This window comes from Amia ocellicauda, chromosome 4 (assembly GCF_036373705.1).
Source record: "Amia ocellicauda isolate fAmiCal2 chromosome 4, fAmiCal2.hap1, whole genome shotgun sequence".
NCBI classification, from domain to species: Eukaryota; Metazoa; Chordata; class Actinopteri; order Amiiformes; family Amiidae; genus Amia; species Amia ocellicauda.
Genome location: NC_089853.1, coordinates 34,290,503 through 34,318,427, shown reverse-complemented (window position 1 = coordinate 34,318,427; position 27,925 = coordinate 34,290,503). Strand labels below are relative to the sequence as shown.

At 38.7% G+C, this 27,925-nt stretch overlaps 1 protein-coding gene across 1 annotated transcript; it reads left to right on the top strand.

The window, feature by feature from the left end:
* anpepb.1 (alanyl (membrane) aminopeptidase b, tandem duplicate 1) lies at positions 1-27,903 on the top strand. The gene is made up of 20 exons (XM_066701939.1): positions 1-668; positions 2,261-2,403; positions 2,752-2,888; positions 3,226-3,352; positions 4,010-4,164; positions 4,905-5,018; positions 5,848-5,991; positions 8,084-8,149; positions 8,986-9,051; positions 9,752-9,927; positions 10,505-10,581; positions 12,341-12,474; positions 18,274-18,329; positions 18,431-18,578; positions 19,071-19,162; positions 19,854-19,964; positions 20,120-20,287; positions 22,447-22,587; positions 23,374-23,455; positions 26,748-27,903. The coding sequence occupies exons 1-20, from the start codon at positions 34-36 to the stop codon at positions 26,904-26,906; spliced, it is 2,931 nt and encodes a 976-aa protein (XP_066558036.1). The 5' UTR covers positions 1-33; the 3' UTR covers positions 26,907-27,903.
* The last annotated feature ends 22 nt before the right edge of the window (positions 27,904-27,925 follow it).

The following is a 27,925-nucleotide window of genomic DNA, read 5'->3' as shown; positions in this document are numbered from 1 at the left end:
TTCTGCTGCATTGTCCTGTGGCAGCCATCAGACATGGGGAAAGGCTTCTACATCAGTAAAACCTTGGGCATCGTTGGCATCGTGGTGGGCGCTGGAGCGGTGGCCACCATCATCGCCCTGTCAGTGGTCTACTCTCAAGAGAAGGCCAAGACTGAGGAAAGCGCAAAGCCCACCAATGGTATCACCACCACCACCACCACCACCACCACCACCACCACCACCACCACCACAAAGCCGCTAACCACCTCTGCCCCTCAGAACCCATGGAACAAAATCAGGCTTCCAGACACCCTTGCTCCTGAGTTCTACAATGTGGCCCTGTGGCCTCGACTGACGCCTGATCCCAGTGGTATGTATTTCTTCACTGGAGAATCCTCTGTCATCTTCAGGTGTATCACGGCAACAAACCTGATTCTCATTCACTGCAACAAACTCAATCTGACCACATTTGGACAGAACTTAGCAGAACTGATTGGACACAATGGCTCAACACCACCATCCATTAAAGATACCTGGCTGGAGGAGAGCACCCAGTTCCTTGTGGTTCGGCTCAATAGCAACCTGGAACCTGGGAAGACCTATGAGCTGCATACCACTTTCAAAGGCGAGCTGGCTGATGACTTATCAGGCTTCTACCGGAGTGTATATGTAGAAGATACTATAGAGAAGTAAGTCATCTTTACTGATTTATCATAAACAGATAATGGGACAGATTTTGACTTTAATGTATTTTGTTGGACTTTGACATAGAATTACAATTTAAACTGATGACACAAAAAGCTAAAAGTATTCAAATGTTGCACTATTTATCTTTTATTTTTACAGAGTAATACATTTGCTACCCAATGAATAATAACATAGGAGAGAGGCACAAAGAGTGACAGTCACTGTAATCTCTCTCTTGTAAGAATGACTCTCACAGAGATGCTTTTATTTTACTTATTAGTCAAAACCAAACCAACAAATGCTCAGTGTGGGGGTGTGTGTTAAACATATGTGGGGTGAGCCAGTCTTACAGACAATCCACAACTAAATTGTTCATCTACAGTAAATTCCAAGGGGAAATTTAGTAGAAATATCTATGCATATGTGATCCAAGCACAGTGTGATCTGCCCATGTCTTCTATAGTTGTGGTATATTCTATAGAAGACATAGGACCAGTTGTGCCAACTACCTTGCACATTTACATTTAGGGCTGTGATAAAAGCTAAATTTGATATTTGTCCCCTCACATTGTAGAACAAAGGTTGGAAGTATGATATTGCTATGTTGCATACTTCAGGTGACCTCATTGTAACTATAGTTGATTAATATTTTACAGGTAATCAATATAAATAACAATCTTGTCACATCCAGGGACTGAGCATTCTTCACAGTCACCACCAGATGTCACTCATGTCCCAGTTCTTGATTTATTTTCTCTCTTAGCTTCCCATCCACTTGATTATTGAATTATCTTTCCAATCTGTTACAACCCTCACTGCACCTGACCCTCATTCCCATTTTCATCCATTCCTGTAATATATATCCCTTTGTTACATACCATCAGTGCGAAGTTTTGTATACATCCCCATTGCAACTCTGAGCCTTCTAGTGTGTTAGTCTACTTAGAGTTTGACCTTCACTTTTCTACTTTTGACCTTCACCCTCCTGGGTTGCCTTTCTTGTACTGTTCGCCCAATCCCAGACCTTTTGCCTGTTTCTTTGACCCTGTTTCCATTTACACTCTTTGCCAGCTATATAAACAGTCCCTCGGGATTCCTCTCGCTCCACGCCTGGGTTTCTACCTCTGGCAGTGTGAAACATCTGTGAAAACCCTTTTATATGCAATTCAGTTCAACGCAGTTCAAAATGTCTACTTTGATACTATTTCGCAGCTGTTTAAAACATGTTAACTTGCTAAGACATTTTAAGTCCATTGTTGATTGTTGAAAAAAGCTTGTTTGTATAACAACACACAGCACATAGCCACTGAAGTCCAGTTAATTATTTCCTGCATGCGAAATAACAGAAAATGAACAGAGAAAATCAGATTTCAGTTTGTACATACAGTAGGAATCAACCTTTCTGTTTGTAACTGCAAATATGTTATTGTAGTTTCTTGTACGTGTGCATGAGAGGTAAATAATAAGATATGTTTATTAATTACCAGAGGATATACATTTTCAGATAAATGTTGCGGAAGACCAATAGGTCAGACGGTGAAGACTTTGCTTAGGAATAATTACATGTGTTTTTGTATTATTATTATTTTCCCAGAGTTGTTGCCACTACTCAAATGCAGGCCACAGATGCTAGGAAAGCATTCCCATGCTTTGATGAACCAGCCATGAAAGCGATTTTCAACATCACTCTCATTCACTCTCGAGAATACGTGGCTCTGTCCAATAGCCCTGTTTATGGTGAGTATACAGCACAGCTCTCAGCAGATATCACAGAGCAGGCAGTGTTATGTGGTTGACCTGTGGAATAGTTTTGCATATATAACAGATTTGGACTATCAGTTAATGTTGTAGAACTATTAAAAAAAACTCTTAATATGAAATGGTATTGGTAAAAACAATAATATGAATGCTCTGAAAATATTTCACATTAGTTGTGAAAAAGGGATATCTGCAAACAACAATATGAAAACAACAAAGGACAGTTTACCCAAGGCTCCACTGTATCTGCTGTCACTTTACTGCATTTATTTACAACCAAAGCATGTTTTTGACATTTCTTATCCTCCTCTATCTGTTCACTTTTAGAAAGTATTAATACGACTCTAAACGGACAGAATATAACCATAACCAAGTTTGTATCGACACCAAAAATGTCAACCTATATTCTGGCATTTATAGTCAGTGACTTCACATATATTGAGAAGATGCAAGACAATGTTTTGGTAATTATATACCTTTTTAAACATTTCCTGTGCTACTTTTCTCTTTTACCTTACCTCTGATTGTAATACTGGTGTGTTTCACATCGCTCAGCCAGCACTTACTAAGCCTGAACTCTTCAATACAAATTGTGACATTTCCATTCATGTATTTTATATTTCTGATATAAAATAATAAAAGTTTAATATAAAATGTATTGTGTGTCTGTTTTAAACCCCTTTAATAATATACATGAAATATTCTAATAACATGAATCACACTTTGAAAATAGCTTTGTGACCAACATCAAATCTTACCCCTTTTGAATATTGTGTTGAATATTTTGACGTTCCTTCTTAGATAAGAATCTGGGCTCGTAGAAAAGCCATTGCTGCAAATCAGGGAGAATATGCCCTGAATATTACAGGACCAATCCTTAAGTTCTTTGAAGACTACTACAATACATCATATCCTCTGCCAAAATCGGGTAAGTCTGTTTACATTTGAAGAGGCCTTCTCCAAATATTATTATGTTTAATAACTCTTAGCAGAGAAACAACATGTATATGATTTTCTGTAACACTGAAAAGCAGCTGCTGCAGAGACCTACCTTAGAAATAAAATAAAACTAAAACAAACACACAAATAACATTCCCAACTTCTTCTTTTATGTTATTTTCTTTTAGTATTTTTTTAAAATGTATTTAAAGAAAGTACTTCTGGCATGTAAAATATGAAGTTTGCATAGTGAAAACAAGATATGTCTAATTCATGATTAAGATAATTAAGAAAAGGACATTATGACAATTATGACAATTGGGTCTTGTTATGTATTGTTGCCAATAGGCATTTTTATTTTACCTCTTAATGTTAAAAAATAAATACAACTATCAATTAAAAACAATAGTTGCTATTTCTAGTTTATAACATTGCTTTAATTAAATCCAACAAAAATCTACCTACAGAAATGCAAAGCCATGGAAACAAAAATGTGTTTGTGTGTGTAATATGCATTTATTTTAGTTTTTTAGTTTATTTTAGTAAATATCACTCTGGAATATGTTGTCATGTTTAACTAGATCATTTCAATACTGCATGTTTTGCTTCAGTTTAATAATATTACCATATGTTTATACTGTCCCAGACCAGATAGCTCTCCCTGACTTCAATGCTGGTGCTATGGAGAACTGGGGGCTAATAACGTACAGAGAAACAGCTCTTCTTTATGATGAAAAATTTTCCTCCAATGGAAACAAAGAGAGGGTTGCAACTGTAATTTCTCATGAATTGGCCCATATGGTAAGTGTGGAGATCCAATGTAATTTTTATTGCTACAATTTCAGTATCAGACAAATCTAAATCACTTTACAATCCTCTCACTTTACTCCCACGATTAGAGTATGGCCGAAACTCCTGAGCTATAAATCAGACAAGAACCAATGTCTATGGTGTTCAAGAGAAAACAGGGTTAAATGTCTTTGAATGATATGTTGATTAAAGCAGAATACGTATTTCCAAGTTTAACACAAAAGGATAAAGTATATCTGTCAATTCCATGGGTGCTTAAAGATGTGTTTCTTCATATGCTAAAGTTTTCACAGGACAGATTGATAACAGGAAAAACTGATTATATTTACTTAAAAAAATAATATAATGCACTACAATTTTTCTTTCATTAAATCATATGTGCTTCTTATGGAACCATTTATTTATTATCGCTTTCTCTTTACATTTTATACACATGCAAAAAAACAAGTAATGAAAAACCCAAGCTCGTAGTTATGAACTAGTCGAGATATGAACCAGCACTGTCTAGCCTGCACTTTGAACAGAGGCTTTTACTAGGTGAGCCACTCAGGAGCAAAATACTTGTTTTTATATTAGTAGTTAAGGTAAATATATTGGTAAGAATTGTCTACCATGGCCTCCTGCTGTCTGCAGTACCGACCGGAGATTGTGTTTCTCGCAATGAAATTTCCATGTGGCAATATAAGGCATTGGGATAATTTCTTGTTAATGTTCTCTTTGTTTTGTTGCAGTGGTTCGGGAACCTTGTGACCCTTAAATGGTGGAACGATCTTTGGCTGAATGAGGGCTTTGCTTCCTATGTGGAATACCTTGGGGCTGATAGTGTACAACCTACATGGAATATTGTACGTGCTTCTCCGAGATGTTCATATGATCAACACTTTTTTGGCTGTCCCTTTTTTCCTAATTTCCTGAAGTGCAAAAGTATTTATTAATAAGCTTTGAGTACAGGGACACTTCTTTTCATAATTAAATATCTGCCTGATCACTTACTTCTGATAGAAAATAACACTTTAAATACTGTAGTACTGCTATGCCATGCTTCCATGGATTTTTAGTTTTTTAAAGATGACACAGAAACTATTTATTGTCCCATGAACCATATCATTATAAATTATGTGCTAATTTATTTATTCATGTTTGGCATAATAAAAGTAGCAGTAAAAGAATACTGACCCTTTAACACATACCTAGGACTTAACTGTAGTTAAGTGACTACACTTGGTACCTCATTGTACTAGTACTAGGATGTGTGCTTGTTGTATTTTGTACTGATAGTACTACTGCACTTCAAATTACATTTTAGTATTGGTTGTTTTACTGCACTCTTATACTACTTTAAAATACTTCTCTAAAGTGTAAGTCTCCCAGGATAAGACGTATGTTAATAAATAAATACATTATGATGATTATGATTATGATTATTAATGTTTTTACAATATTTGTTGTCTTTTTACACTGGCCTGCTTACTTATTCTGGCCAAAACAGAGCCTCAGAATAAATGGTTGTTTTCTTACAAGTACTGCAAAATGCCTTGCTGTACATTTGTGCATTTGAAAGTATATAGTGAAAGAGATTGGAACAGGCTGTTGAGTGTGTGTGCAGTGAGACGGGGTATACTTGTAAGCCAATCAGTATTTGATCTTCCCTCTCTCCTGCCTGTCTTTCCACAGAAAGACCTCCTGGTCTTGAATGATGTGCACAGGGTGTTTGCTGTGGATGCTCTGGTTACCTCTCACCCCCTCTCCTCCAGAGAAGACGAGATCAATACACCTGCAGAGATCAGCGAGCTCTTTGATTCCATCTCTTACAGCAAGGTAGGCCTCTCCATTACCCAAAGGAACTAGTAAATGCTCTTTATTACATCAAGCCTAGATGTTACAAACAGCCTTTTGACACTTTTTTAAAATTTATAAGGTAATAGTTTTATGAAAGCTGTCACTTATTGTATAAGAGATGTCACCTCATTCAAGTTCTGTCTGCACAAACTGCAAAATTACATTTCTTACACAATAAGAGACACTACTTCACTCAACCTTCACACAAACTTATAATAAATCACTTACCTAAGGATTAGACACATGATATCTTCATGGTGAAAAAAAAAACACATTAATATTAGCTAAATACACTCACCTAAAGGATTATTAGGAACACCTGTTCAATTTCTCATTATTATCTAATTATCTAACCAACCAATCACATGGCAGTTGCTTCAATGCATTTAGGGGTGTGGTCCTGGTCAAGACAATCTCCTGAACTCCAAACTGAATGTCTGAATGGGAAAGAAAGGTGATTTAAGCAATTTTGAGCGTGGCATGGTTGTGGGTGCCAGACGGGCCGGTCTGAGTATTTCACAATCTGCTCAGTTACTGGGATTTTCACGCACAACCATTTCTAGGGTTTACAAAGAATGGTGTGAAAAGGGAAAAACATCCAGTATGCGGCAGTCCTGTGGGCGAAAATGCCTTGTTGATGCTAGAGGTCAGAGGAGAATGGGCCGACTGATTCAAGCTGATAGAAGAGCAACTTTGACTGAAATAACCACTCGTTACAACCGAGGTATGCAGCAAAGCATTTGTGAAGCCACAACACGTACAACCTTGAGGCGGATGGGCTACAACAGCAGAAGACCCCACCGGGTACCACTCATCTCCACTACAAATAGGAAAAAGAGGCTACAATTTGCACAAGCTCACCAAAATTGGACAATTGAAGACTGGAAAAATGTTGCCTGGTCTGATGAGTCTCGATTTCTGTTGAGACATTCAGATGGTAGAGTCAGAATTTGGCGTAAACAGAATGAGAACATGGATCCATCATGCCTTGTTACCACTGTGCAGGCTGGTGGTGGTGGTGTAATGGTGTGGGGGATGTTTTCTTGGCACACTTTAGGCCCCTTAGTGCCAATTGGGCATCGTTTAAATGCCACGGCCTACCTGAGCATTGTTTCTGACCATGTCCATCCCTTTATGACCACCATGTACCCATCCTCTGATGGCTACTTCCAGCAGGATAATGCACCATGTCACAAAGGTCGAATCATTTCAAATTGGTTTCTTGAACATGACAATGAGTTCACTGTACTAAACTGGCCCCCACAGTCACCAGATCTCAACCCAATAGAGCATCTTTGGGATGTGGTGGAACGGGAGCTTCGTGCCCTGGATGTGCATCCCACAAATCTCCATCAACTGCAAGATGCTATCCTATCAATATGGGCCAACATTTCTAAAGAATGCTTTCAGCACCTTGTTGAATCAATGCCACGTAGAATTATGGCAGTTCTGAAGGCGAAAGGGGGTCAAAAACAGTATTAGTATGGTGTTCCTAATAATCCTTCAGGATCTGTGCTAACTGACCTACAGCAGATGATCTGTGTTGTGTTTTAATGATGGTTAAAAATAACAAAACTATTAAAAATAAATGTACATCCTTCATTCATTCATTCATTCTATGAATGAGATGATATATACAGTATACACAAGATAAGATGTATAGGAATATGGGTCCGGTTGCAGAAAAGGTCTTAAATGCTTTTAAGACCATTTTTTAGGTCTTAGACTGAAATTAAAAAAAAAAAAAAATCTGTTTGGTCTTAAATTTAAGTCATTTTCTAAGCCTACCCTACACCAGGCTTAAATTGGAAAAAGGTATCTCTTACTACAGAAACTGACATGAAACCAACATTGCAGCACATATGCCAGGTAATTTAGATTTTTTTATATGAAAGGGCATTTCATCGAGAGAGGATATTTAAGCTCTGTGATTGGCTGGTTTCTCATATGTGATTTATAATCTGTTAATTAAATGTCCTCATACAGTAAAAAATATTCAATGTAGATAGAATTTCCAGAGAGGTCAGTTAGGTACATCCACAATGTTTCTGTTGTATTTGTTTCCATTCAGGGGGCTTCAGTGCTGAGGATGCTGTCTTCATTCCTGACTGAAAAAGTGTTTATCGAAGGAATTAGTGTGAGTCTCCTGCCTTTTTGAATCTAAGCATTTACAACAAAATACCAAAATCAAAGTAAGATCTGGAAAATAAATGAATAAATCGAACAACAAAACACAAATATTTGTTTACATTTACACACACAGAAAGTCACAATTATTAGAAAAATACACATAATCTGGTCTGACGCATCCACTCCCTTTGTCAATTTATTGTATTGTGTTGGCCTAATGTTTTTAATGATACATGAGCTGTATTGCACTTCTTGTCATCTTTGGATTCTATCATTTCAAAAGGCTTCATGGATAGTGGAGTACATAGAAACCTTGTTTGTTTCCATTGATTTAATTAACAACAGTTCCCCACTCCTAATCTGAAACACCATATTTATTTTCTAAAGGCCATGGTAAAGGTTTAAGCTTGTATATTAATTCTCACAATATAAATTGTGTCCTTGTCCTAAAAATATGTTTGTGTCAGAGACATACAAAATGATCAGCCCTTTCTGTGGTTCAAGTTTGCAGCCCAAGTTATTAGACTTCTCTTTCACATATTGCTTTACTCAATGTAGTCATAAAGTATTAAAAAATATATGTTTGTGTCTGCATACTGCATACAGAACAATGGAAAGCTAGGGATAGACATGTAACCATTAGATAGGGCCAAGCCTCTCCTTTAATTTGATATGCAACTTGTCTGTTTTAAAGGTAGGGTAAGAGGAAGTTGTGTTGTAATAGTAACTTTTTTCAAGGGGACCAATGTAGCTAACAGAATTTGGAACATGGGTGAGTTTTATATAAATAAGGGACATCAATACTTGTATAAAATACTGTAATGAAACATTTTCTCTTTACAGACCTACTTGCATAAGTATGCATACAGTAACACGGTGTATACAGACCTCTGGGATCAACTTCAGGCTGTAAGTTGCATTTTAACCAAATAAAGAAATCTGTATCACTGTTTTGGCATTGCTCAGTGGACAGTAGTTTATGTGGACTGAGTAAAACTTATCTCACTGCAAATATAGAATGAAAGCTCTTCCAGTGTCAAATCAAAAGATACAAAGGCCTGCAAAATATCTTGGTATCAAAACAAACCTTTTTTGTGACAGAAACTGGAAATTTCTCATTCCTCATTTCTCAGGTTCTGAGTGGTGAACGGGAGTGGTCCCACATGGTCCCACACTTAACAAGTCTTTCACAAGTATATTGTTGTAGTATAAGTGCCTTATATTATTTTATCATGAATTTTAAATCTCCATCTGTTTCAAATAATGAAAAAGTGCTGATTAGGCGAATTATTAGTTTAATTAAAAGTTCAGTTATGTAATGGAGAAACAAACAAACAAAACAAACAGCAGGACAAGGGAACCCCAGGAACACTGTTGAAAACACACGTAAAGGATTGTGTTTGGGAAGGCACAGGTTACGATTTCACTTTCCTTATTCCCTCTGAAGATACTGACCTTTCTAATCATTGTGTTGTTTGTTCATCATCTACTCATAGTCAGTAGCATATTGTGTATCTTATTAAAACATTCTCAGATGTACAGTGAATTGACAAAATGCCAATGCAGTTAGCAGCTGGAGATTTTTAAATATTGTTTTGTCATTTGCAAGGCGGTGGACAAACATAATACGGTTATCCTGCCAAACACTGTGAAAGAAATCATGAATCGCTGGGTACTGCAAATGGGCTTTCCAGTTGTTACTATCAACACGGTGGATGGACATATCACACAAAAACACTTTCTGCTGGACCCTGATTCAAATGTCACCAGGCCGTCAATATACAAGTAAGTCATCCACTATTAAAGCTTGGACTGCAGTATGGAGTACTGTCTTTTACAGTTTACATAAGGCAGGGGTATTTTAGATATACATTAGGTCTGTTCAAAATGATCTTATTCCTAATGGCATTCTGCATGCATGTTTCAACTTGGAGTCTAAAGTCAGTGCTAAATTAGGAACAAAAAACAATGCAATCATTGTGGTTGCCCGCTCTACTGCATGTAGGCAAGTCTGAGCTGAGCTTTATAACAAATTAAAGGCTTGAAAACATTCTAGAGTGCCTCAAGGATTAATTCCCTTGAAGGCAGCTTTAACCATGAAGATTATACAAATTTGTTTTCATTGTTCAATTTCAGAATGTGTGGTCTCTTGAGTGAACTTTGAAATATTGGTCATGTGATTCAGAACTCTGTGTAACACTGAGTTGGAAACAACATGCAGGACAGTGATCTGTGTCAGCCAGGATTCAAGCTACTTGGAATGAGGCCAAATAGTCAGCGAAATCTGCAAAGTGTTGACATTCATTGATTTGTTTGTTACACACAGTGGGTAATTCTAACTGTAACTCTTTTGTGGTCCCAGTTACACTTGGTTTGTACCGATCGACTGGATGAAGTCTACTGTACAACAAAATCCAGAATGGCTGCTCAAAGTCTCAGGTGAGAAGACAAGTCTTGTGTTCTCTTGCTATATATTGTCAAGGGCAATTAAAATATAGGAGACCTATACCTTTCACATTGGTGAGTAGTCAAATTCATAACCAAGTAGCATGGTGCCAAATGGAGATCATACTACGGTTATGAGTCAATGAGTCAAATATGAGTCAAATATCAAGACGATATATATAAACAACTGTGTGTATGTGTGTGTATATATATATATATATATATATATATATATATATATATATATATATATATATATAGTATAAATGTATTATCCAAGAGCAGCAGACAGTGTAGGATGTGATGGCCAAATGTTATGGTATGTACAAAACAAAAACAAAATGAAAATAAATAAAAACAAAAATAGTTTGAAAACAACCTCAACACAGGAGACCTTGATAACTTTCCACAATGTTCTGCCATCACTTTCCCCAGAGGGCTTTATGGAGAGTCCTGTATACTTTGAGGGCTCCAGAATAGAGCATGGAGCCATTTAGACACACCTCCTGAAGCAACTGCATCTGGCATTACTGGTATAATACCCCGTTTCCACTGTTCATGCTTCGGTGCACCATGGCATGTCTATGCCATACCCGTACACCTAATCAAAGCTGTACGTGTTTCCATTGCTTTTTTGTTAGGTACAGCTGCCCCAGGAAGGGAATGTGAGATACAAAAGGTCAAAAACGCATTCTGGGACAGTTGGCATTCTGGGATGAAGTGTTCTGGAGGCTGAAAACTATTAATACCTTAATCATTAAAATGCAATGTACTTTGCACTGAAATGTTTTTGCAAAATCTAACAGATAGTCTTACAGTCTTCCTTGTTTGCATGTATTTATACCAAGAAAAAAGTGAATGTATTTTGCGGCACTGTATAGCAGTCCGATGCAGTCCTCTCTCCAGCAGGATTTTTGTGATCTTTTCAAACACTTTTAAATGTCTTATTGCTCCAAGCAATTGATCCAGTGTGGCACTCAGTCTCACTTGCATCACCTGTAAAATGTTGGAAAAAATGATTAGACAGAAAATAGAGGAGCATCTTAATGAAAACCATATTCTTGGAGATAGTCAACATGGGTTTAGACGAGGCAGAGGGTGTCGATTAGAGGAGTTGTTTCTAACTGGAGTGAGGTTGTTAGTGGAGATCCACAGGGATCAGTACTAGGGCCTTTGCTTTTTCTAATCTATATTAATGATCTGGACTCTGGGATAGTTAAGCAAACTGAAAGTGACTTAGATAATATTCAGTTGTGGGCTGACACCTGTAAGGCAAACACAATGTTAGGGTATATTGTCAAAAGTGTAGAATTGAGAACAAGGGCAGTAATGTTAAGACTGTACAATGCACTAGTTAGAGCTCATCTGGATACTGTGGACAGTTCTAGGCTCCACACTTCAAGAAAGATATCGCTGCTCTAGAGGCAGTTCAGAGGAGAGCAACAGTGGAAATGCCTTGAATCAAATGGACAGGCCATGGTGCACCTAAACATGAACTGTGGAAATGATAATGGACCTCCTACCAGGCCCTTTATTTAGGTGATAAGCTCCAGGAGCCAGGATACCTTCCAGGTGTGGCGGTTTCTATAATCCATTAACAGCTAGTGTTTAGGATACATACATTCTAGCCTATAGTATAGGTTTTGCACATTGTACTAGCATTGGCAAAATTATATAAACTGTGCTTCATGATAATCAAGTTCAGTACATCTATGATCCGGTTAATTGCTTACTTTCTTTGTTCAAAACACAGATACAAAAAGCAATATGCAGACGACTGGAAATGAGTGGGTCCTGGCCAACGTCAACGTCACTGGATACTACAGGGTGAACTATGATAGCAATAATTGGGACAAGCTCCTCAATCAACTACAAACAGATCACCTTGTAAGTATCTCCTCTACTGCTTAGAGCTGGGCAACTAGTTTATTTGTGGGAAGACCATCTGTGGATATCCCAACACATTTCTGGCAGTACTACTTTCAAATTAATTAATGATGATTTCTTATTACGGAATAGACTGCCACTTAATCCTTCCAAGTCGTATTAAATTGTTAGAGGTTTCCTGAGAAATAGGATAAAATAGGATGTTATGACCTGACAGAAAACAGTATTTTATATATTATAGGAATATGGGTGTAGTAATTGATCAGTTAACAAATATTGGGCCTGGATCCCCCCCATGACCTTGGTTTAAGTGATATGAAATTATATATTTGCTTTATGTAAAAACATATGATTGGTAGTGATTGGTCAATGAGAAGGTAAATGATTTACTTGTGGACCACATTAGGTTACAAAGTTCAGGTTTTAAGATTTGATTTGATTTGATTCAATATGATGAAATATTTAATTGTACTTCTCAACCACAGAGTGATTTGACTAGTAAGTAAACATGTCCACATTTATTTGTTTTGACACCAGAGATCCTAACCTATAATAAGGAGTTATTATTATGTTAATGCTACAATGTACAATTGTGAGATATATAAATTGCTATCTTTTTGTGTTCGATGTTTGGTTGAATTCTCCCAGTATTGTGAATCGTTTTAAAAAATAATAATGGGTACTAATACTTCTATGCAACAAATACATATATGTATATATATACAGTACTGTGCAAAAGGTTTAGGCAGGTTTGCTGTAAAGTAAGAATGCTTTCAAAAATAGACATGTTAATAGATTATATTTATCAATTAACTAAATGCAAAGTGAGTGAACAAAAGAAAATGCTAAATCAAATCCATATTTGGTGTGACCACCCTTTGCCTTCAAAACAGCATCAATTCTTCTAGGTACACGTGCACAAAGTCAGGGATTTTGTAGGCATATAGTCAGGTGTGTGATTAAACAATTATACCAAACAGGTGCTAATGATCATCAATTCAATATGTAGGTTGAAACACAATCATTAACTGAAACAGAAACAGTTGTGTAGGAGGAATAAAACTGGGTGAGGAACAGCTAACAAGGTGAGGCTGCTGAAGACAGTTTACTGCCAAAAGTCATACACCATGGCAAGACTGAGTACAGCAACAAGACACAAGGTAGTTATACTGCATCAGCAAGGTCTCTCCAAGGCTCAGAATTAGCAGAAAACAATGAGACCCTGTTACACCCATCTACTGTCCGGAGAAGTCTGGTCAGAAGTGGCCTTCATGGAAAACTTGTGGCCAAAAAGCCATACCTCCGACGTGGCAACAAGGCCAAGCGACTCAATTATGCACAAAAAGTTGAAAACATGAATGAGTGTCTGCAGGCAACAGTGAAGCATGGTCCAAATTCCCCAGATCTCAATCCAATCGAGCATCTGTGGGATGTGCTGGACAAACAAGTCCAATCCATGGAGGCCCCACTTAAAAGATCTGCTGCTAACATCTTGGTGCCAGATACCACAGCACACCTTCAGAGGTCTAGTGGAGTCCATGCTTCGATGGGTCAGGGCTGTTTTGTGCAAAAGTTTGGTGTGAAAAAATGCTGTAAAGTAAGAATGCTTTCAAAAATAGACATGTTAATGGATTATATTTATCAATTAACAAAATGCAAAGTGAGTGAACAGAAGAAAAATCTACATCAAATCAATATTTGGTGTGAAAACCCTTTGCCTTCAAAACAGCATCAATTCTTTTAGGTACACTTGGACACAGTTTTTGAAGGAACTCAGCAGGTAGGTTGGCCCAAATATCTTGGAGAACTAACCACAGTTCATTATGGATTTAGGCTGCCTCAGTTGTTCTCTCTCTCTTCATGTCATCCCAGACAGACTCGATTATGTTGAGATCAGGGCTCTGTGGGGGCCATACCATCACTTCCAGGACTCCTTGTTCTTCTTTACGCTGAAGATACTTGTTAATGACTGTCGCTGTATGTTTGGGGTCATTGTCATGCTGCAGAATAAATTCGGGGCCAATCAGATGCCTTCCTGATGGTATTGCATGAGGAATAAGTATCTGCCTGTACTGAAATGCAGCCCCAAACTTGCAAGCAACCTCCACACCATGCTTCACTGTTGCCTGCATACACTCATTCGTGTACCACTCTCCAGCCCTTCGGTGAACAAGCCAACTATTTCAAATTTTGACTTATCAGTCCAGAGCATCTTCTGCCATTTTTCTGCACCCCAGTTCCTGTGTTTTCATGCATAGTTGAGTCGCTTGGCCTTGTTTCCACGTCAGAGGTATGGCTTTTTTGCCGCAAGTCTTCCATGAAGGCCACTTCTGACCAGACTTCTCCGGACAGTAGATGGGTGTACCAGGGTCCCACTGTTTTCTGCCAATTCTGAGCTGATGGCACAGCTGGACATCTTCCAATTGCGAAGGGAAGTAAGCATGATTTGTCTTTCATCTGCTGCTGTAAGTTTCCTTGCCCGACTGCTGCGTCTACAGTCTTCAACGTTGCCTGTTTCTTTGTGCTTCTTCAAAAGAGCTTGGACAGCACATCTGGAAACCCCTGTCTGCCTTGGGAGAGACCTTGCTGATGCAATATAATTACCTTTTGTCTTGATTCTATGCTCAGTCTTACCATGGTATATGACTGAGTTTGGCTGTTCCTCACCCAGTTTTATTCCTCCTACACTGCTGTTTCTGTTTCAGTTAATGATTGTGTTTCAACCTACATATTGAATTGATGATCACTAGCACCTGTTTGGTATAGTTGTTTAATCACACACCTGACTATATGTTTACAAAATCCTTGACTTTGTGCAAGTGTACCTAGAACAATTGATGCTGTTTTGAAGGCAAAGGGTGGTCACAGCAACTATTGATTTGATTTAGATTTTTCTTCTGTTCACTCACTTTGCAGCCCGCCCTCGCTTCAGAGGTGTCTCCAATGCCACGCCACCTCTATCACACATGAACACACAGAGCAGAGTCTCAGTGCCAGGAGGAGAGACGTGTTGTTGGAATCGATCGCAACGCTTTCAGATTACCTCATGTCTCATTCACGGGTTAGACATTACAATAATAACAAATGTAAACAACTTAAATACGGTTATTATGTTTTAAAAAATAGTAGCTGTGGCTCGCCTTCCATTCTCGCGCTCGCTCTGCACAACGTCAAGGTTCCCGCGCTGATGACGTGTGATTATCTGCACGAACAAGTTGCGGGGCGGTATACAAATATAGATTGACACACAGGAAGGACATCCTATCATTACATTCGGTCCGAATGTAATGATTGGTCGATCCTTTTTTAGTCCTGTCCCTTCCACAGAAGGTATATATATATATATATATTTACATTTAGACCAATTAAATTATTGATTTGCTATCAGGATGTGAAGAGACTTTCAACCAGTATAACAAAAAATGTTTCTGGAAAAGATTGCATACCCTACCTTTAATTGATAAATATAATCTATTAACATTTTTGAAATCATTCTTACTTTATAGCATTTTTTCACACCTTTTGCACAGTACTATATATATATATATATATATATATATATATATATATATATATATATATATATACACACACACAATCATGAACCACTATTTAATTATTAATATTACTCTTTACTCATATTATTCTATCTCCCTCCTTTTTTTTTATTCGGAGATCAGGGGTGATCAGGAGTTGGCCCAGAGACCTGTTGTTTGGGGATGAGAGAAACAATAATATATAGTGTGCCTTTCTCACAAGATATCTGGAGACTATCTAGGGGCATGCAGCATGAATCCACTCTTACAAAGTAACATAATGTGACCAGGGTCCTTAAAAGGCAGGAGAATGTAATGTGGCAGGCAATGTTGAGCAAATCTTACATTCAAAAAATAAACCATCATTGTGAACAGCATAAAATAATGACATGAAAAAACCAGCCAGCTGCAAACATAATGCAGTTCAATGAGTGCAGAATTAATTAGCAGTTGTCTAGAAAGTTGGCAAACCCTGGTCAAGCCATAATTATATTTCTCAAGATTTCAAACATTATGATTTATTTCCAAGCATACACCCTCACCCAAAAATATTGACAAACATTTTTAAGAAAGGGCAAGAGTGCATATGTTACAGTTTAAATTGAAGTAACTACAGCTTGGTACAAAACACAAAACAAAGCCTTCCACTTCTTAATGATTGACTTGACTGTTATCCAAGGGATATACCCTGCCTTTGAAATATTTTTCTACCCTTCCCCTGATCTCTGCCTTTCCACAACTTTATCCTGGAGTTGTTTTGAAAGCTTCTTGGTCCTCTTGGTATAATCTTTGCTTTGAATGTACCCAACCCTACCTTACAGAGGCAGCTGTATTGAATCACATTAACCACTTTTATTGTACACAGATGGACTCTTTCAACTGATTGTATGAATTCTGAATGCAGTTGGTTGCACCTGAGCTGATTTAGGAGTGTCATAGCAAAGGGGATGAAAACGTTTTTTTTGTATTATTATTATTGATTTGTCCCCCCCATCTCATCCAACTTTTATTTCTCCCAATCCCACTACAATCCATAAACATTGTCCACTTGCAGGAAGTGACATTTGCATTTGGGAAGCTCATGCATTATTTAAAGTAATCAGTTAAAATAAAATCATAGTGTTTTCAAGTAGTGTAGCTTTAATTTAGGGAGGTGCCAGCATGGAGGACACATGTACAGTTTGTCAAACCTCTCTGGGTTCAGCACAGGAGTAAACGGTTATGAATTGGATTGAAGACTCCAATAAAATATACTGAAGAACTTGGCCACAAATGTAATTAGGAATGTAACTAAAGCCAAGTATTACATTAGAACATATTTGTTCATGTTGGGAATATAAATAACTTGAGCAAAGAGCACTTGCAATTCCAACAGTGAAAGCTAGACATTAAATACATTAAACAACCAAACAAACAAACAAACAAACATGGATGATTTTCCATGATGACCATTTAAAATTAAACAGTGGGATCAATGCTATTATATTGTTGCTATCACTATCTTCTCAGAAAAACTATAATTGAACAACACATCAGAGGAGCTACTTCAAGGGAAAAATAAATTAATGTGTAATTATCAGAGTTTAAATGAGTCTCATCTCAAATCTGGAAAGGCTGCTTTTCTTCTCATTGCAGCTCCAATGACTGGAGGCAAGCCTGTTTCACAGTCCCCCTGTTACACAGATTTTAAAATAATTATGACTAAAAAAAGGCATGCAAAAACTAATTTTAGACAAAATAGAGCATACAAAAAGTTTTAAAAATGTATAAAGTCATATTGGACTTGGTAATGCACTTTACAGTCTCTGAGTGTAAAAGCAAGATGTCTTTAAATGAGCAAAGGTGAGACCAATTTTAATAATTTTTCAGCAAGGTCCTCAGTTATAAAGAGAGGCTAAATATTTCAGTACATTATTAACCAGAAGTAATACTGGAAATTAACACTGTAACTCACATAAAGTGACAGCAAAATACTTTTTGTTCACTTGAACTCAGAAGCATCAGAGATCTGGAGACTATCTAGGGGCATGCAGCTCTTGTGGGGTGTTCCTGGTCTCCAGTGGTCAGTACCTATCAAAAGTGGTCCAAGTTAGAAAAAGCAGTGAACTGGCAACAGGGTCATGGGCGACCAAGGCTCATTGATGCATGTAGGGAGCGAAGGCTGGCACAACAGATGATACATATATATATATATATATATATATGTTTTTAATATATAGAAACATATATAAGAATTTTTAAATCTGTTCTCTTTTATTTGCAGGTCATTCCAGTCATTAACAGAGCCCAGTTAGTGGATGATGCATTTAATCTTGCAAGGTGACTATTTTGGCAATAGAATCAGACATGAGTATATCAGCTTATCCCTGTTTTAATTGTTAAACCTTTGGCTGACATTCATTCCTTATTTTCCAATACAGGGCAAAACACCTAACAACAGTACTAGCTCTCAACACAACCCTGTATCTCTCCAAGGAGACAGAGTACATGCCATGGCAGTCAGCCATAGACAACCTACATTATCTCTTCCTTATGTTTGATCGCACTGAGGTGAATGGTCCAATGCAGGTTAGTAGACTTCACAAGGTACTGTTGAGGCTCTCATCTGAAGGTTGATGACTATTCAGCTTGTCTCTACTGGCCAGATTCAATATGTTAATCACGCTACAATAAGCCAACACTAATGTTACCTAGAAGATTGCATAGTAATGAGTTATCATTTGGGAATGTTTTTATATTTGGTGGCCTTACCACCTTGAAAAAAAACAAAAACATTCCTTTTATTATTATTATTTGTTTCTTAGCAGACACCCTTATCCAAGTGTGACTTACAATTGTTACAATATTACATTATTTTGCATTTTACAGCTGGGCATTTATTGGAGCAATCTAAGTAGAGTACTTTGCTCAAAGGTACAACAGCAGTGGGATTGAGCCCTAACCACTACTCCAGTAGTGTGCAGTAGTATATACTGTATGTAATGACCAAGTGCTAGTGTTATTTCAACAGTTTGTTCTACAAAATTGTGATACTTTTTATTGTTATTATTTCTGTTTTAGGCTTACCTCAGAAAACAAGTTGAACCTCTGTTTAATTACTTTGCAAACATCACTGGCAACTGGGAAAATGTTCCTAACGGACACACTGATCAGTAAGTGATTCTGAGGGTTAATGGCCAGCCATTGTGATAACATCTGCAAAAGCTAGTTCCAGATTCATGATCTCAGTGTTAAGCAGTGACTCTGCATACAGGCTGATGGAAATAGGTTCCAAGGGGAACTGAACATATTATTTTCAATGATGACTGTGGTCATTCATCACTTCTGTTTTAATTCAAATCATTACAGAAGTAATGCTATTAAGACAATATCCTTAATATGTGTAGAATATAGTTGGATGTCGATGGCATTCTTTCAACTCTGACACCTGTTTTGAGTATATTTTTTCCAGAGACAGGTAGAGGAACGGGTGTAGGCGACTAGTGTCAAATCAAAAGAAGTGTGCTAGCTTTGTCCATTTAATATGAATTTGTTTTATATGCATTTGGTGCTGATAGTCTTCTTTTGAAAAGTCAACGATCGCTTGTCCAAGCTTGTGGAACACTGATTCAGCTTAGCAAACCCTGTTAACATTACAGATGATTGAAATTAGGTAAAAGTGGGTTGTGTAAACTTTTTTATGTAACATTACATTACATAATCTAATATTTTCGGGAACTGTTTAGAATTAAATGTTATTTCCCACCAAAACACCTGCATTTGGGGCAAGGCAAATTCAATGTCTGATACCTGTCTGGGTCATGGGCTGTCCTAAGTCCTCACTGATGTTTCCCTTACCCTCAGGTATAGCCAGGTGATTGCTGTTAGTGTTGCCTGCAGGAATGGACTGCCAGAATGCAACACGCTGGCCAGCAAATGGTTTGCACAGTGGATGGAGACTCCTACAGCAAACCCGTGAGTACTCTCTGCTGTGCCGTCTCGTGTTCAGTCCAGTTTCAAGGACGGTCTTGCTGCTCCATGCCCTATGTCTAGGAGATCGTGAGCTTACATTCTACATGACAAGCTTTTTTTAAATCCACCTGAATGCCACACCTGTTTTTTTTTTTTAGGATTAAAACCAACTTGAAGAGCTCAGTGTACTGCAGTGCCATAGCCACAGGAGGTGCAAGAGAGTGGGATTTTGGCTGGGAGATGTTCCACAATGCCACCATTGCGGCTGAGGCAGATAAGCTCAGAGCCGCCCTTGCTTGTACCAAGGAGCCCTGGCTGTTGAACAGGTGAGACTGTACTTGGTGGCCTTCAAAATCTTCTTGAGCACTCAGGCACCGTACTATCAATGCTGACCAAAAAGCACCTTTCAATGACTTTGATTCCAATGCCGAATTTGCTTCCTTTTTTTCTTCACAATTTCTTATATACTCCACATATCATTTTCAGAGTAAACAGGAACTAGTTTTTCATTTTTCCCATGCCTGTTGTACAGATCCATTCAGAATGTAAGAGTGTGGAGGGGGAAGGGGTTGCTCTGGCTCTAACAGCTTTAACAATCTCCCACTGTAGTGCTTTGGCGAAGAATGTGATTGTTTTCACTATTGCATTCTTAAAGAATAAAAAAATGTAAACGTATACTTGGATCATTTTGGCTTAATCAATCAAAATGTTCTTGATTTAAGGTCTTGTGAATTTTAGGCAACTATGTACAGTGAGGGGAAAAAAGTATTTGATCCCCTGCTGATTTTGTACGTTTGCCCACTGAAAAATAAATGATCAGTCTATAATTTTAATGGTATTTTAATGGTGTATTTTAACAGTGAGAGACAGAATAACAACAAAAAAATCCAGAAAAACGCATTTCAAAAAAATTATAAATTGATTTGCATGTTAATGAGGGAAATAAGTATTTGATCCCCTATCAATCAACAAGATTTCTGGCTCCCAGGTGTCTTTTATACAGGTAATGAGCTGAGATTAGGAGCACTCTCTTAAAGGGAGAGCTCCTAATCTCAGCTCGTTACCTGTATAAAAGACACCTGTCCACAGAAGCAATCAATCAATCAGATTCCAAACGCTCCACCATGGCCAAGACCAAAGAGCTGTCCAAGGATGTCAGAGACAAGATTGTAGACCTACACAAGGCTGGAATGGGCTACAAGACCATCGCCAAGCAGCTTGGTGAGAAGGTGACAACAGTTGGTGCGATTATTCGCAAATGGAAGAAACACAAAATAACTGTCAGTCTCCCTCGGTCTGGGGCTCCATGCAAGATCTCACCTCGTGGAGTTTCAATGATCATGAGAACGGTGGGGAATCAGCTCAGAACTACACAGGAGGATCTTGTTAATGATCTCAAGGCAGCTGGGACCATAGTCACCAAGAAAACAATTGGTAAAACAGTACACCGTGAAGGACTGAAATCCTGCAGCTCCCGCAAGGTCCCCCTGCTCAAGAAAGCACATGTACAGGCCCGTCTGAAGTTTGCCAATGAACATCTGAATGATTCAGAGGAGAACTGGATGAAAGTGTTATGGTCAGATGAGACTAAAATCAAGCTCTTTGGCATCAACTCAACTCGTCGTGTTTGGAGGAGGAGGAATGACCCCAAGAACACCATCCCCACCATCAAACATGGAGGTGGAAACATTATGCTTTGGGGGTGTTTTTCTGCTAAGGGGACAGGACAACTGCACCGCATCAAAGGGACGATGGACGGGGCCATGTACCGTCAAATCTTGGGTGAGAACCTCCTTCCCTCAGCCAGGGCATTGAAAATGGGTCGTGGATGGGTATTCCAGCATGACAATGACCCAAAACACACAGCCAAGGCAACAAAGGAGTGGCTCAAGAAGAAGCACATTAAGGTCCTGGAGTGGCCTAGCCAGTCTCCAGACCTTAATCCCACAGAAAATCTGTGGAGGGAGCTGAAGGTTCGAGTTGCCAAATGTCAGCCTCGAAACCTTATTGACTTGGAGAGGATCTGCAAAGAGGAGTGGGACAAAATCCCTCCTGAGATGTGTGCAAACCTGGTGGCCAACTACAAGAAACGTCTGACCTCTGTGATTGCCAACAAGGGTTTTGCCACCAAGTACTAAGTCGAAGGGGTCAAATACTTATTTCCCTCATTAACATGCAAATCAATTTATAACTTTTTTGAAATGCGTTTTTCTTGATTTTTTTGTTGTTATTCTGTCTCTCACTGTTAAAATACACCTACCATTAAAATTATAGACTGATCATTTCTTTGTCAGTGGGCAAACATACAAAATCAGCAGGGGATCAAATACTTTTTTCCCTCACTGTAGCTACATTGCAAAACGAAACAATACACTAGTGAATACAGTAAAAAACTATCTCTTACGTATGAACCAGTATAGGTATAGGATGTGTACATGCCTGAAAGATGGATCTAAGATTATTTATATCCTTTTGGTTAATATAGATATCTGCAATACACCCTGAAACCAAACTTAATCCGGAAGCAGGATGCCACTTCAACTATCATCAGCATTGCCAACAATGTGGTGGGTCAGTCTTTGGCCTGGGACTTTATACGAGCGAACTGGAAGGTGATCTTTGGCCAGTGAGTAGACTGTTTATGATCAATGTATTTAAAATCCTGTCCTCTAGGGCCAGAGTGCTTCTGGTTTTCCACCTGAGTTAGTAAATTAATGTAACTACTCCTTCACTAAAATGAAGCAATTTAAACCTTTTCCAGGTGAAGATTTTTAAGAGACTTATAAAACCTGATGGAGTGTGGTCTGTGAGGTTTTAGAGAACACTGCTCTACACATGTCTTTATGCCTCTCTTGACTATAGGTTTCATACCTTTAAAGAGAAAGACGTAAACATTTCAACATTTACATCACTGCTAAATTGGGTTCGTTTCATGGTGATAATAATGACAAATACAAGCTGTAACTTTTTTGTCTACACCTGTCTTATATTATGTTTGCAGTTACAGTTGATCTCCTGTCAATTAATAAAGTTCCATATCTCTCCCAATCAAATCAGTAGTGCTGATCAGCTGTTTCAACCTTCAACTTTTTCATTAAATAAACAATTGAAGCATCACTTTTAAGTGAATTATAACCATAATATACAAAAGCAGTACTGCTGAATACGTTTACCAGGTTTGTTTGCTTGCAGAAATGTAAAGCATTTGTAAATTAAGTTGAACAAATTAGTTAAAAAAAGTTAAGGAGGGAAAGAGAGTTGACATTCAGTGGGTTTCTGCAGGGCCTGTTGCAGTGCCTTTTTAAATCTTGCAAAAGTGATGATGTGTACACTTTTCATAGTGTGGCCGTGTGCTTAAACAGCACAAGTTAATGACCTTTAAAGTGATATGTGCACTGTCCCTTACCTTTAGGTATGGAGGTGGCTCTTTCTCATTCTCAAACCTTATAAATGGAGTGACTAGGAGGTTTTCAACTGAGTTTGAGCTCCAACAGGTAAGCCGTTCAGAAGCTTTCCCCATATCCCCCAACCTGTAAGCTTGTTTATTTTCTGCTTTGGGAAGTTTCACTTAAAGCATTCACTCTCTGACAACCCTTTTAAAGACCATTTATTTGTTTAGTACACATCACCTACATTCAGAACTCATTTTGTATTCAGTATTTAATTTGTAATATTTTGTAATATATCAAAGTATTAGTATTTAGTATTAGTATTTGTTCTAGTTTGGTTTTACATTAGAAATGGTTGCTTCAACATTTAAGTTTAGTTAATTTAGTCTCCTCCCTCTATTTTATAAAAGGTGAATAGAACACCCAATGGTACAATAAACAAATTAAAAAATACTTTTGGCAACTTAAATTAGCTTTTATTTCCTCATTCGGATAAACAGGTATGTTTCAAAGAGTAACTGAGATATATATAACTAACATTGTTACATACACCTCATTTCCTTATTTTATTCAGGTTTTAGTTTAGCACTTGCAAAATATTGAAGTCTAGGTTGCAATTTATTTTTTCTCACCAAATATGTCTGATGAACCATATAATGATACAGTGGTGTAATATTATGTGTACAGTGCAATACCACAGATGCCTATTGTACAATGGTATACCATTCTAATACACATATTATGCTATCTTAGGGCCTTGGTAATACGTATCATTGTAATATACACCCAACAGCCTCTTTTGAAATATACTCTGGTTTCTACATTAGTTACAGCCATACTTGCTCAACTACCACCACTACTACTATAATTTGTACTTATAAAAGACATTTCATTCCAAAACCTAAAGCACAGTACACAAATGAAATATATCTATATCGATAGGTTGCGTATGCAACCCCAGTTATCTGAAAAAGGAAGCACTGCCCAAGGGGGAGGGGTTTCTGCGCACTTCCATAGGAACCCGATCGAAACGTCACTCTATCAAAGCTGCCATTGGCCCCTGCGCTCGTCACTCAGAACAGGTCCCTTCCCACTTCCTGTTCTATAAAACGTGATGTCAGTGCAGGTTCGTCCTCTTTTGCTGGGAGCTAGGACTCCCGTGCGACCTTGCAACCCTTGGGCAGTGCTTCCTTTTTCAGATAACTAGGGTTGCATATGCAACCTATCATCGGAAGCACTGCCCAAGGGGGAGCGGTTACTGTATAACCAAGCAATTGCAAGGGAGGAGACAGCGAGCTGATAAGGGAGCCTGCCCCGAGGTGTACCACTAGGGGCCTCGGCAACACAACTCCAGACAGGAGCCACAGAGGCCCCTTGGGGCCAGGCTGGGCTGTCCAGGAGCGAGTACCATAGTCACGCTCTACCGGGGACTGTCTGCAATCAGCATATACAAAGCGGGGCTATAGAGGTCAACTCTTACGCCCTCCACTTACAATAGCAAGGCCGGCTGCTCTACTAGTGCATCTAGGAACGAGGCCGTATATCTACTTGCACAAAATATGGCGCGGGCAATCAAGCAACTTGTGCGCCTTCCGTGCATTAACGTGGCAATGAACCCCTGATCCTGCAGGAGCGGGGCCACAGACCCACTGAATAACACACAGCTGGCTAGACCCCAGGCAATCAGTCGCTCCGGCTCAGGGGCCAGGCCCAGAGCTGGAGGAGACCCGGATTGGGGTGCCAAAGCGTGCCCTGCACCTGGGACAACAAGTCCACTCTCACTGGGAGCTGCCAAGGCTCTCCGTGGAGGAGGGCAATCAGGTCTGGGAACCAGAATCTGCGAGGCCACCGAGGGGCTATCGGCAGAACTGTTGCTCGTTATCTCCTGACCTTCTCCAGGACCACCGGGAGAAGGGGAAACGGTGGGAACGCCTAAAGGAGACAGCGCGGCCACATGTGTGGGTGCAAGCCAGCAGAGGAGCACCTCACGCGGGCGAGATCTCTTACGACACACCGATGCTCCGTCCTGGCAGCCGGGCCTCGGATTTTACTGCCGCTGCTAGCGTTCCTGCTGTGGAAGAAAAGGTCCTGTGGACAAAAAACCAACACAGCAAGCAGTCGGAATATGTAGAGCACTATATAAACACAACTATAATTTTTTAAAGGCTCTTCTTGTGAACGCAACTGAAACCGAAAGAGTAGCCGCACCTCCGGTGCGCGGACGGCACAGAATCGGGATTAGCTATCAATAATAACTAAACACACACTAAACAAAGACGATGTGTGAACAACACTATGACGTGAGCCAGCCAGCCGAAATACGCAGTTTGAATGTTTATACACACAGACACAGAGAGCTTATGTTCTCGAGTCCAGTGAAATGGCAAAAGAGGACAAACCTGCGCTGACGTCACGTTTTATAGAACAGGAAGTGGGAAGGGACCTGTTCTGAGTGATGTGCTCAGGGGCCAATGGCAGCTTTGATAGAGTGACGTTTCGATCGGGTTCCTACGGAAGTGCGCAGAAACCCCTCCCTATTGGGCAGTGCTTCCGACTTTATGTATAACTTTATTTATCGATATAGATCATTAAAAAGCCACAAAACCACCAATCAGCCACAAAAACAAAGCCACATAACCCTGATTTTCGATAATGTATTTTCCCACTGCTGAAAGATTGCCTGTGTGGTGATCTCTAACAACTGCCTGGTTATGCCTATGATCAGAGGCTGGCTGTGTGATCAGTCTGCACTGACGGAAAGGCTGTGTGTACTGTCCTGAAAGCAGCTACACTAGATTCAAAAGGAAGAGTGACAGTTGCCTTGACTCACCTGTGCTCAAGGTCATTCATGGAAAATGGGTCATTGGCTCCTAATATATCTTGAAATGTATTACATGAGCAGCACCCAGAATCGTGGTGTGAGGGCTACGGGGAGAGTGAGGGGAGCGGCCTTGTGGGAGAGAGCAGCCACATGGATAACATTTAACATTGGTTTATTATTGTTATTAAAATCAATTACAACATAAAGAAGGCCAATAGTTTGAAATAAATAAAATCACAGAGACACAGACACAAATAAACAAGCAGTGAGCAGTGCAGGCAAGAGGAGGCAGTGAGGATTTATAACAAATTCCCATTTACCCCACTCAGCCTCGGCTCTACACATCCTCTGACCTGCACTGTTCTGGGAGTGTCCACTCCGTTACTGGCCACACTGGGGCATTAAAAAGTCTAAATTATTCAATTAAACTGCTTTGCACGGGGATCGGATTGGAAGGGCACAGATTAGGAAGTGCAATGTGGAAAACGTAAAACATAAGCAAAGTGAAAACTGTGTGGTGGGCTGAGATGGTTACACATGACTTGAATTCAATGGCCTCCCCTTGTTGTTCAACAGCTGGAGCAGTTCAAGAAAGACAATGAAAACGTGGGCTTTGGCTCAGGCACACGCGCTCTGGAGCAGGCTTTGGAGAGGACAAAAGCCAACATCAATTGGATAAAGGAAAACGAGGCACCTGTACTGCATTGGTTCAAAACGTTTTCTCAAAACATTTAAACCTACAAGATGATTTCAGTAAATAAAAGATCTGCAAGTCTGAGCGTTTTACATCTTTTTAGTGCTTTTTCAGTAATTTCAAGCATGTTGAGGGGTAAAAGTGGCTTCATCTAGTGCTCTTACTGACTGTACTTGAAGAAAACCCTTTTAATACTGTGATCTGGACACTGGGATACGTTAGACAGTTGTCACTACAGCCAGAAAGCCATAACATACCAAGAACCACAACCCACCACCAAGACCCCTATTTTCATCCTAAGGTTTAAATGTCTCTTTTGTTGTAGTCTTAAGAAAGATCATTACGTGTTTTAATTGTCTCAGAATGAAATTGCTGACTCCCCATAACAATTTAATTGTTTTTCATTTACATTTCTATAGCAGTAGATTTATTTTATTTTTAATCAACATCCTTGTTCTGAAACTGAACTTTCTTGTATACAATGTTAATAATTGTAAATATGAGAACAAATATCATTCTTTATAATTTTTTATAGCTAGAGATTATTCTAAAATATAAGGAATAAGGTACTGTTTGTTATATATACATATATATATATATTACAAATGCACAGAAAATAACAAAATGTTATTTGCCCCAAGTGAAGTTAACATAAATATATTGCAACTACTGTGCAACTATGCTTGTTTTTAAAAATAAAATAAAGCAAGATCCTTCAATGTTGTAGAATTCCTACAAGCTACACTTATCTATGACAGTGTTCGAGAAAAATTTAAATAAGTAAACGGTATGTTATATATTCAGACTCACTGACAGACAGTCCACACAAAAAATGCTTCCCATTTCAGCAGTATATTTGAGAATTTGCTTATCACACTGAACATGACCTATGGGTAGTTTTGAAAGAGCAATTCTGTAAAGAAGATTAACGCAGGTCCAGGTTTGAAGCTTAATCAGATTAAAAACGTTTGTTGTTTCAGGCGAGTGTTGTTTGTTGTACGGCTGGGTATGTTTTGAAGTAAAGGACCTTTTAATGTTTATATGTCTCATAAATTCTTGA

Excerpts from the sequence above, each read along its gene's own strand:
- anpepb.1 (XM_066701939.1), top strand. The coding sequence starts at position 34 with ATGGGGAAAGGCTTCTACATCAGTAAAACCTTGGGCATCGTTGGCATC. Across the intron at positions 10,582-12,340 it reads ATGGCTGCTCAAAGTCTCAG|ATACAAAAAGCAATATGCAG; the intron begins GTGAGAAGACAA and ends TTCAAAACACAG. Across the intron at positions 23,456-26,747 it reads CTGAGTTTGAGCTCCAACAG|CTGGAGCAGTTCAAGAAAGA; the intron begins GTAAGCCGTTCA and ends GTTGTTCAACAG.